The sequence below is a fragment of the Plectropomus leopardus genome, chromosome 22, assembly GCF_008729295.1.
Source record: "Plectropomus leopardus isolate mb chromosome 22, YSFRI_Pleo_2.0, whole genome shotgun sequence".
NCBI classification, from domain to species: Eukaryota; Metazoa; Chordata; class Actinopteri; order Perciformes; family Serranidae; genus Plectropomus; species Plectropomus leopardus.
In genome coordinates, this window is record NC_056484.1 from 13045895 (window position 1) to 13058479 (window position 12585).

Sequence of the window (12585 nt, forward strand, 5' to 3'; positions counted from 1 at the left end):
GACAAAAATGACAATATACTTGCACTGTGTGTGTATATATATACACACACAGTGCAAGTATATTGTCATTTTTGTCAGGTATAACTTGATATGCAAACAATGAGAAGGTGACAGAAAAATCATAGACTGCCTCAAACAGTTGATTTGTGGACTACTGTTTTGAAGCCTCGAGGGTGGTATTTCAGCTGTTGCCATCTTGTTTTTCTTTTTGGAACCAGAAGTGACCATATATACCCAAATAGATGGAACCAGGGAGGAGTGAGATTTGCATNGTATATATATACACACACAGTGCAAGTATATTGTCATTTTTGTCAGGTATAACTTGATATGCAAACAATGAGAAGGTGACAGAAAAATCATACACTGCCTCAAACAGTTGATTTGTGGACTACTGTTTTGAAGCCTCGAGGGTGGTATTTCAGCTGTTGCCATCTTGTTTTTCTTTTTGGAACCAGAAGTGACCATATATACCCAAATAGATGGAACCAGGGAGGAGTGAGATTTGCATCTGACTGAGAACCAGAGGACACTATGCATGTCCACCTATACCCGCAGCTTGACTGCACCTGGCTCATGGCTAAGCAGTACAAAGTTAGCTTCCACAATTAGAGGTGCATTTTACAGCTGAATGTTTTAAAGTGTTTGGCGCTGTTGAGACAAACCGCTTTTTAGTAGCCTGGGGCGGCTTTTTGTGATGGTTTTCAGTGAGACTGAAATGTGCTTGCTGCTTTTGTGTTGCTCAGCACCTCACATTTTTCTGCTCTATGCGCCTAATGTTTTTGAAAGTTGAAAAAACTTTAACTCAGAGTGTAAAAGCGCCTGGTGTCATTGCTGTTTTTTCTCATTGTCTGATTAGATAAACAGAGAGGCAGGTTTTCTTTGGTGGTGATGACACAAGTGGTAGCGTACAGTGTTAAGATAAGGTTAGTTCTCTTTCATTGTTCCCCTTGTTGGCAAGCCATAGGACACATCTGAACAAATTGTAGCCTTACCTACTTTGTAAAGTTTTACCAACTGTAATTAGGCCTGACAGTTGAGAGCAGATTGTCAAACTGTCCCAAACTCATCCTAAAACAAGTCTTAAACTGACCATCAGCCAGGCTAATCTCCTGGACCAGCTGGTAGTACTCCCCGTGATTTCCTTTCTTTCTTAGGGTCTCAAGTACCTACACAGATATTGGTTTCACCCTCGTCCAGTCCCCTGCTGCCCTCTGCCTGTGAGTTTACTTCATAGGAAAATAGCCGTTATGATACGGACAGGAGAATGTGCGTTGCATTGCTACGTATCTATCCTCTGAATAGGAACATAATTGACATAATAAACATCTCGCTGTATTGAAGAACACTTGGAAATAGAGATTGAGACCATAAACTGGGACCCTCAAAGTGTCCCAGGGATGACGTTTTTCTATAGGCCTACCTTGAAACTAACTTGATCCCTTGTCAAAAAGGACTACAGGATTTTTGAATTGGATTTTGGATTATGGCAGGAAATAAGCACTATGGTTGCGTTTATGATACCTACACATTTTGTTCAGCAAGATGATCTTCATAAATGAACACCACTCTCAGGATTTTTGAAGCCTAAATGTAATCTCCAGAAGTAAAAAGCCATTGCTAGGCTAAAACAAACTACACTACAATCGCGTCACCACTGTTATGAGGCTGTGAGTCCATGATTGGTGCAGTTTGGTGCGATGACGTTCTATAGTCTCATTTAGCCACTTGTTAGCCACCAGCAGAGAGGGTTAATGGAACAGGAAAATGAACTTAATTTCCTAGATTGTCAACATGAGAGGGGTCGGAAATAAGGTGGTAACATGAGCTCTATCATTCAGTAATAAAATGCCTCATAAAGGGTTTATTTGTAAGCGTTGGGGAACCCTGTTAGTAGGCCAGTGTTGTCCCACTCCTGTCTTGTGGTCAGGTGATATCACTGGTGTGTGTGTGTGTGTATGTGTATGCTAGCAGTCAGCATCATGTCAGTGAGTGTGGTGTCCCTCCATTAGTACGAGGTCCTGTCAGACCTCCTCCACACAACCATCGGAAATAACTATGAGAAGGCAGGGGTGATTGCAGGCAGGCATCTCTTGGCTCTAGAGCCACATTACTATTTAAATGCACACATACATGTATGCATACAGTATATGCATGCACACTGTTACATGACGCAACACGACAGGCTAATGTTTCTTTTTGGGGAGGGCGGTAAAGAAGCTGAGGCTTCGTAGAACAAGAAAGTTCAGCTCCTCTGAAAAGGATTTAGCTCATTTGTTGCCTCTGAGAGAGTAAACAGGGATTTGTCTCCTAAAACGAGAGACGTTCCCAAAAGGGAAACGCTTTGACAAATTGATTTCTAGCTGGTATAAACAAAATTCACTGTGGATTATAACTGGAGATGAAACTTTAACATATTTGCCTAAAAAATACGTAATGGTGGAGAAGATATCATCAGATGTATTTGTGAAATGCTTTGCAGAGAATGTAGCTTTTTCTTTTGCTGAGAAGGGTTGTGAAAATAGGATTGTCTCTCAGATTTTTTTTTTCTGGTTACATCTCATTCATTTCTAACAGAGGCTCATATCATTCATCTTTTTCTGCAGTATTCACTATTGTTCCCGTGTTAGCCTGATCATCTTCAGTTGTCTGTCAAGTGCTTTGCTGAGGAGGAAGGAAGGAAAGGCCAATTTTTTCTTGTCATTGATCTTTTAGAATTGGTCTTTCAGCTCCTGTAGAACAGGGAATACTTTTAATTTTCACTTTTCCAGATCACACCAATGGACATCCATAACAATGTCTTTTTTTGTGTTGTTTATTAAAGTCAAAGAACAGGACATCAATAATCATTGCTTCCCAAATATTTAGGGTTCCCACGGTCATGGAAAACCAGGGGAAGTCATGGCGTTTAACAGTCTAATTTTCCAGGCCTGGAAAAGTCATGGAATTAGAAAAATCATTTAAGGTTTTGGAAAAGTCATGGCCTTTTGCTGTGTGTAATGAAATTGTTACAGTAGTCTTTCGGGGATAACTTTCCATGTAATATCGCATATCTAGCTGGTTAGTTAGCTGTTGACGAAGCATAGCTCAAATATGCTTCAACTTAGGGCCGCACCAAATATTGTTTCAGCATCGACACTGCAATGTCTCATTGTTGCATTAAAAGACGTGCAATGTTAAGTAAGGCAAATTAACGCAAACAACTTACTTGCTGCTTGATACAAATGGAAAACTTGCATGTTTCTCATTTTTCTTGACTAATACTGGCCAAGTCTTCCCCTTTACGTCAGGTTACGTGTATATGTGACATAGCGTGGCGGCGTTTGTTATGGAAAGCAAGACTCTGCTGAGAGTATGTGTGTTTAGAAAAGTATCACAACCAGGTCAGCAAGTGCCACAGACACAGTGATGTGCATGCTTTCCTGAGATGGAAATTTTATTAATTGTCCTTAGAGATTCATGGAAAAATTTTGTTTATGAAAATGTGTGTGGGAAGCCTGATTATTAAACACCTTATAGTAGGTTTAAGTTGGGAGCAGAAAATGATTGATGTTCAGTTTTCCTCAGAAGACTTTGGCATGTTTTGGCATTTAGTTTATAAAGACAAACTTTAAAATTTGCACAGAATAAAGCTTGAATTTCTTTTCTGTCAGCCTTCAAAGCATCCAGTAAGAAGAGTGTAGTTGACCACAGATGTAAACCATCCTCAAATCCCCAGTTTGAACCCAGGACACCTTCGGTCTCATTACCAGAGTCAGAACAGGAGTCACTACTTCACAGCCACGGCTGTCTGTTGCCACGGAAACGGGAGAGTCCCCCGTGTTAGTGTGCTAGTGTATTATTGGTGCATTTGTGTGACCACTGGATGTGTTTGTTTTAAATCTTCTGTAGTACAGAAAGCCTCGCTGGAAGTGAGCTGAGGAAGTGTTTATTTTCTCAGACGGTTGTCCACACTGGGGTTTTTAAGCTTTGGCCAGTCAGCGGCGGCAGGCTGCTGCTTGTCAGGTTTTTATGAAACACTTCTCAACAAAGTAATTAGACTGCTGTTGGTCTTCGGTTGGGATTTGCAACTTTCCTGGTGCCATGGCACACTCAAATGAGACTCCTCACAAACCTAACAGTTGATTACCATGAAAGATGGTACTGTTAATATAAATGAAGTCAGTAAAGTCACTTTTTTTGTTATGGCTGTGACAGACCTTTTGTATTCTGACCATACAAAGTGATTTGGACTCATGCAAGAACCGCTCATACAAACAAATTTGTTCATAAGAGGCACATAAAAGGCATTTAAAAGAATCTGTGGCATTCACAAATTTCCTTATACTCTGATTTTTTTATTAGGGTATGAATGAAATGAAATTGACTCAAAATAATCTTAATGTGAAATAATACTCTGTTCATTATGTTATCATCGTGGCTGGCAAATACAATGAGACTTTTTTTATTGAATTATTTTTTATCATATAAACTATTTTTGCAAAGCAACTTATACATTGTACTAGTTGACAGGAAAATCCACTGCCTCAGAGACCTGTACACAACCTGTACCTGTTCAGAAAACACGTTGGCAGCTGCACTATTAATACTTTCTAAATACTTAATATTCTAAACAGCAAAGTCGTCCTCTGACATCACCACTAAAACTGCTAAATTTGTTATGTATTCGTCTGCTGAATTCTGACAGCAGGACTTAGTGTGAAAGCTCTTCTTTTCACTCTTTGGTAGCGTTTTTAATTATGATAAATTATCAAATTCCACAAACTCACACATACATGAATGAGTGACATTAACCATTTGGAGCCTGAGAAAATTGGTTTGATTTCTTTCAAATAGATGAAGAGAAGGCAACAAGCAATTTAAAATGACGTGGCTCAAAATTTAGCAAAAAAATATTTTAAAAATGTGACAAGAAAATTCTATGAAAATTAACAAAAAAAGATAAATGTTTTTATTTTATATGTTTATTTTTTGTCACATAATTTTAAATATAAAATTAACATAATTCTAAATATAGCTATAGGACAAATACCAAGACCAATATGCCCAGGTTTCAGAGGGTTAAATAGCTTGTGAAAGGCATTTGAACGCATCACAATAAAGCTGATGTTGATCTGGGTTTCAAAGGGTTAATCAGGCTGATTTATGACAAGTTTGTACTGTTAGAAGTGTCGGGTGAATCCAACCCCACAGACCTCACAGACAAAAGTAAGAGAGCTTTATGAAGATGTTCTTGCATGAGGCCCATTGATCTCTGATAAGTCTTAGTTTTACTGTGAAGCTCCAGAGGTTTTCAATCGCAGTTTTTCATTTTCAAAGTATCTTTTTGTCTGAATTTTCTGATCCATGTATATTTCCACTGCAGTACCTGCTTATTTCCCTGACAGGGTGCTAGATTGTATCCCAGCAGGCGAATGGTAAAACACTGAGAAACACCAACAACAGGTCATCTGGGGCCACAGAGCTAACAGACTAACACATAAAGGGAGTCAGTGTCACTCAAAATCACACTCACTGCTATGACCAATGTGGAGTCTTGATGTGTTTAGACAGTGGAGGGGAAATCCCACCCTCATGAGGAGAACATGCAGTCTACACATAGTTTTAACCAGGGACATTTTTGCTTTGCGAGAGTGATGAGGAATGAGTCCACTTGAGTTTGAATTGTGTCATTTCATTTGAATATTATACCAACCAAAGTGAACTTTGTATTTATTAGATAAAGAAAACGAACCCTAAAATGAGGTTGTTTCCTCACTTGCTCTCGTCAGTAGGGGAGACAGACTTTCCGGTCAAAGTCCTAATTTCCCATTATAGTTAATGGCTAGTGTTAATCTCCCTCCCTGATATAAATAGAACCTGGAGAGGTGCATAACGCATTAATATCCCTGCTCTTAATTTTGCTAGAATATAAATTATTTTTATCTAATGGTTCCATTTGAAATTAATTGTGTCTTCATTACAGTTCAACCTCAACAAGGCAAACCTGAGCTCAGGAATGACTCGGGAATAAAGTCCCCAAATTATACCCCAGCTGCAGCATTTCTCCTGTGTATGCACCTTTTACACAGAGTTTGATGAGACTGTGGCACTAGGTTAGCAGATCCTGCCGAAACCTGTGTAGGATGTAATCCGCTGCATTTAATATGACTCAAATTAACAGCAACTATCGTTACCCGCATTTGTTTTGGATGTTCCATTGTCTGCACCTTGTCATTTGAGAATGACAAGGATCCAAAAAAGGCGAGCATTATTGATGCACTAAAATCACTAGGGGTCCATGTTTATAAACAGCAAAACTACATCACGTTGCTTTACGTGCATACAAAAATCGTGCAGTACATTTCAAGTCTTATTTATCCAGTCGAATGCTCGGTACTTCTAAAACAAACCTCCCTTTCTGTCAAAGAACTGAACTAAAAGTGAAACACATCGATGCTCTCTTCAAAGACAGACTTTTGCCTGGCTGGACGCAGGAGCTACTGGGCTGCCGCTGCCTCGATCAATTTGTTTGTTGTTTGTGGGGTTTCTTTGGTCTCTGTGTGTGTTTTTTAAAGGGTTATTTTTGATTCACAAAAGCCACACAATAACACAAACTACAGATTGAGGCAGTGATAGACCAGCAGCTCTTTTATTCAGTGAGGTAAATTGTCGATTTGGACTGGCTTTTACCCTTTGAACTCTGAGCAAATTAACTTGATTTCTTTCAAAAACATGGGAGAGCAATGAGCAGCTTAAGAAGAAATGCTCCAAAAATAGCAAAAAAAATAATTAGAAAAAGTTACAAGAAAATAATCCATAAATAAGCACAAAAACCTAAAAAATAAGCACAAAAACCTAAAAAAAAAAAAAGGGGGGGAAATGACCTCACATTAAGAGAAAATTATAAATATAGTGTGCTGGACATTTTTCCTTCAATTTTTGATCATACCTAATAATCCCCCAACCCCAGCTAATTTTCAGATCATTTCCTGTTACCTTTTACTATGATTTTGCAGTTTGTTGGAAATGTTTTTAGGTTTAAATGCCTGTGAAGAAAACTGATGTTGATCACAATCTTAAAGTTCAAAGGGAGCATAGATAAGTTTTACTTTTAGTTTGGTTCCTCGTCAGAGAGGAGTATCTGTTTGGAAAGTACTGATCATATTGATAAATGAGACGTGCCTTATATTGCACTAGTTGTGTGAGAGTTATAGTTTTGCTGTTATTAAACACAAGCACCAATAACTTCAGGGATTTTCTTAGGTTTTGGATTCTTTGTTCACTGCGGAGTCATGTAAGAAAAACAAAGTTTTCTTCTAAAATTCAAGGTAACATGTAGGGAGTATATGACATGCAAATGGTCATTTGGGGTGTGAAGAATTTTCTAACAGCTCCGTAGTAGCGTCTGCTTTAATGTTATCGTAAAGGTCGTAATTGGTTCATCTTAACTACTAAAAGCAGATTGTTTCATGTGTCCGACCTAAGTTTGAAAGAAAAATAAAAGCTGTTGCAGAGGTCTTAAATAATCTTTTCAATATAGGAACAGACCATACAATAGAAAGTCTTATTATAACGCTGATTTGTTTATACAGGGTGCAATGGTCTGTGAGGAACAGACACATCAGCATGTACACTAGGCTCACATGGTACAGAGTGGCACTTGACGGTCTCTTGTCTATTTGTGCGCTGGACCGCATTATGTCCTCCAACAATATTATCAGACGTGTTTGATTTTTTTGACCGCAATCTGGGGAAACCTAAAGCTTTATATTCACAATCATTTCACTGTGTGATGTTCTTAGCTGCCCATAATAACTGTCAGTGAGTTATCTCAGTCTGATTGCCTTGCCACCAGGACCAAAGATCATGTTGAACTCTGTCGAAAAACATCAGATCTAGTCCTTGAAGAAGGTGGAAAACTGCAGGGAAAGAATAGTCTTCTTCGCATTTATTTTATGCAATATCAAGTCGCAAAGCAACTTTACTGAAACAGATATGAAAGCCATAATTGGATCCTGATTCAAAGCTTACAAAACAAAGATGCAGGTTTTTTTTGGGTTTTTTTTTAATTTCAAGCAAACTCTCTTCTCTGTGATACCTCAGTGTGATAACATGATTTACACAGCTGTTTCAACTCAAAGTATTTCATTTCCCATTACGAGGCACTAAAAACAATCTGACCTGTCTTTTCTCGTACACAGTCGCTGCATGTTGACATTGTTCTGGCAGATAATTTGGTTGGTGTAGTTGGGTGGTTTCAGATGTAATCGGGTCATGTGCTCCTCTTTGCTGTGGCTACTTTAATTACACCATGTGTGTGGATGCCTAAGACAATCAGTCCAATTAAATCACATCCTTCGTATTAAGACTTACGCTGCAGCCCCTCTGTGGCCCCTTGAGTACTCGTGTCTTGTCTTTTGGAGACATTAGCAGACTACCAAACTTTTCAACTGGAAACACATTTTAAGTACGAGCTTTGTCTCCCCCTGCTGGATATTAAGTGAAACTACAAGCATACCCATGTGGGGATATGCCTGTGCATATGACATTGGCTGCATCATGTGATGCTCCTGCCACAATTACCGCTCATCGTCAGCATTGTCATTCATTTTGGTGTATGCACAAAATCTGCAGTTCAATTTCTCAAACCATGTTTCCATTTCTTTCAGATTTTCTCATTAATTTTTAATCAAAATCTGTCCATAGCTGTAAGGCACGATAATTATTTCAAGCTATTAATCAATGTATTTACCACTTTATGATAGACTACCAGCAAATCACAGAATTAAGTCATGCATGTCGGCCCCAGGCGTAAAATGAGATGTAACTTATGTTAATCAAATATCAATGTTCCCACTGTTTATTCTGCTCAGTTGTTTGGTGTTGTCATGCTGTCAGCTTGTTCCGAATTTCCATAAGTCTGGGACATGTGTGGTGTGTCACACCCAACCTGTATAAGCACCTGTCACTGGCAGCTCATCTAATTAATCCACCATTTGACTCTTGAGGCAAGTTTTGATGTTTTGATTTATCAGTTGGTTTGGTACTCTTGGTAGCAGCTAATGCTGGCCTTCTGCAGCTAGTAGGTATGACAGAGAGTGACAAATTGGAAATCAGTGAGGCTGTTAAGCATGTCAGTGCAGCTAAAGCATGGCATATTGAACCAGTGGCTTTGGGTGTGGTGTCAGGTGCATGTGGTTGAGTTGGACTGAACTCAGACAGCCACTAGAGGGCAGCAACAAATGTTATTTCACCACTCGTGCTGCAATATAAATGAAATACAATGAAATGAAGCACAGATTTTTAGTTGAGGATTAGGGTTCTCATTTGTGATTTACATGAGCTTAATAAGTGGGGGCGACTGCTTTTCAGATTGAGTCTGAGATTCAGATTTATTTACTCTTTGTGGGGATGAATATCATCTTTTTTTTTAAAAATGAAAAACACAAACATTGTCGAGAACAGGAAGCAGTCTCTGCCAAAATAGCTGCTATAAGATCAAGCCTTTTCTTACTGTGCCCCCCATTCATGGAATATGCTTCAGCAAAACTTTAACCTGTATTCATTAATACCACTGAGAGACATTCAAGGTTTAATTGGTGATCTAACTGATTGTAACTATCATTATTTTTTAGGTTTGTTTCTTTTTTATGTTGTAAAGGCCTTGTATTATTCGGTATCGCTATTTGTTTTAAGTTGAATGTTGTATGTACCTCAGCATTACTGAAAATGAACACCCTCATGTGTTTTACAAGGCTTTACATAAAATAAATGATGATGACAAGAAACTCAAAAATTACAAATAAAGTGGGCATTCCTCCTGTTTTCCACAAAGTCAGTACTTCTCAAACTTACAGTCCACTGTAAATCCACAGTCTCTTCATGTCAAGACTGAATTTGGCCCACAGATAATTATTTATTGCCTAATAGGGAAAACAACATAATTTAAATAAGAATAATAGCAGGGAAGTAAACCAGAATGAAGGTCTAAATATGATATGTTGACCCCAAATCCAAGTATACATTTTAGAAGCAGCTTCTCAACTATCCTCAGTAGCAGTGTTTGTGTACATCATTTGCATGTATGTATCTGTACACACATTTGTACCACCACAGTGCTTATTTGCATAAAATGACTCATTATAAATAGTTTCTTTGAAACCAGATGCACATATACGTATATGCAGTAACGTTGTTCCCAGCAGTGTGCAGTCCTCAGGGAAAAGCACATACATTAGCGTTTATGTTAGGAAGACCACAACACTCATTTTCTAATGCACACAGGGATTGTGTGCCTCGTACAATGTAATGATGCAGGTAACATGGGTTTAATTGTCCTGACAGTAATATGACAAGCAGCCGAATTAGCATTGTGGGAAACCATTACTGTGACCTTTTAAAAAAATACTCTATTCAATTTTTTTTTTGTTTGTGAAATCCAGTTTGCAGCCTGGTGGTCTCTGAGCACTCTACAGCTAGTAAACACAATAAGCTGTTATGTTTACTGCTTGTTCTCTAATGCATTATACATGCTTTCACAGAAATGTGTTATGGGTGTGAAAGTTTGGCAACAGATTTTGCTGTTGATTTTTAACGATGATTTAGTTTTGCCTGTTCTTCAAATTGAATTTTTTTTCTGATTTAAAGGGATCATGATCGTGCATTTGTAAATGTCAGCATGTAAAAGTCTAAAAATGGCAGAGGGTTAAGACAGAGTTAAAGTACAAAAGGGAAGCATTTCATTTACCCTGTAAACTGGAGTTTAGTTTGGTGGTGTGACTGGATGTGGGGGAAACTATGTCTTGTGCAGTTTTCACACATTTTAAGTGCAAGGCAGATAAAACTAGTTCATTTTTTCATGAATATTAACTCGTCTTTGTTCTCTTAGCTAATAAAAAAAATCTATGGGGCAAGTGAAAATTGATTTTGGGCTAGTAGATTTATGACCTACTGCCATGCTTGCACAAGAGAGAAAAAGACATTAACTTTAAACCCTGCATATGTAACTGTTGCTATTGCTATTGCATGCTATTCTCATGTCCTTAAATGTGTGAGTATCAGTGATGCGGCATGTAGGCTGCGTGCAGCCACATATAAAGTAGACACAGGCAGCTCTCAGCAGAAGTTTTATTGCTGCAGGTAGCAGATAACTGTAGGGTAGAAATCCATACATCAGCAAACGGAGCAAACAATACAAAGATGAGTCATAAGAAGCCTCTGTAATGTCTTACCTATTTATAATTTTGAAAACCAAGCTCAAGCACAGATGCAAACAAGCATTTTATATTTTAGGAGTCCATCCAGCAGCAGTGGTACTTCATGAAGTGTAGTCCTTGGCTCATGTGGGGTGTTGTTGCAGGTTACAGGAGAGAGCTGGTAGTGATCGGGTGGTGCAGCAGGCCAGACTTGGCGGCATGGTGAAGGACCAGAAGTCAACCAGGAGGAAGAGCGCTCACTGTCTCCGCAGACTGGAGGTACTGGAAAAAAACAAACAATGCCTGGATGTTATTGTCCAGTCTCACTCCCTTCACTGTCAGACTTTGGAAAACACACTTCCTTTATGTTAATACCCAACCTGCAAAACCCCCCTGTGCAACCTGTCATTGCAATAGCTGTAATGCTCATATTTTACTGTGTGTTTCAGTGGAGATAAACTCTGATTTGATGCTCTGCTGATGAGTATACGGTATATCCCCCTTTACACATTTCACACTTTTATCTTAGTTTACCAGACACTGTGCGCTCTATTAGCTCATGAAACCACCTATTTGTAACCAGACTACCAGTTTTTTACACTTCTCACACCCACAGTTGGGTGATCAGAAGAAAATGAAACCAGTTTCCAGGCCTAATGAAATTATCTCAGTTGAGCTTTGTTTTAGTCCAGAGCTAGACTCAGTCCCTCACCTGAAAACTAGTGATGTAAGCCTGTATGTTTATTTCATATTTTATTCAGATCCAACTCTTTAATGTTCAAGTTATTTATTTATCAACAATTACAGAAGCAGTCATTACTATCGAAAGCCTTGGGTCTCAGGCTCCCTCCAACAATGCTAATTAAACATGTATAAAAAGAAAATCACACAAGCGAAAGTGAAACGAGAATTCATGAGATTGTAATATAAGATAATAAGACATTAAGTCGTGCAGGTTAAAACTTAGGGATTCAATATACCATAAATAAATTATGGAATAAATATAAATTTGCAGTAGACAGTAATTGCTAATGATTAAACATGTAAACAGAACTGCAGTAAAATGTATATGCATAACGAGTAGTATAAATATATATACAGAGATGGAAACAGCTGAGTAAATAGAAGGTTAATCACTTTTTGTTGTGCGTAGGGTAATTATAGTCTGCACTCTTTCTGCCACAGCCTTTACCTGCATGACCGTTGGTGCTTAAACATCAGGTAATACAATGAAAGTCATTGCATTGAGATAAATGGACATAATCATACTCCAGCAAGAACCTCAGCAACAGTAGTTGCTCATTCAGTGCATGCACTTTGTTCAGAAATTATTCATTACAGTCTGTCTTGTACTATTTGTTTTCAACTAAAGATCATAATGAAAGTGATGAGAGCATACTGTGATGTG

The 12585-nt window shown here is 38.4% G+C and overlaps 1 protein-coding gene across 1 annotated transcript in view; it reads left to right on the forward strand.

Moving 5' to 3' along the window:
• Positions 1–12585, forward strand: part of znf800b (zinc finger protein 800b) — a 41967-nt gene that overhangs the window by 7704 nt on the left and 21678 nt on the right. The window contains 1 exon segment of the mRNA XM_042511385.1: positions 11342–11456. Within this exon segment, the coding sequence (XP_042367319.1) occupies positions 11342–11456 (115 nt within the window).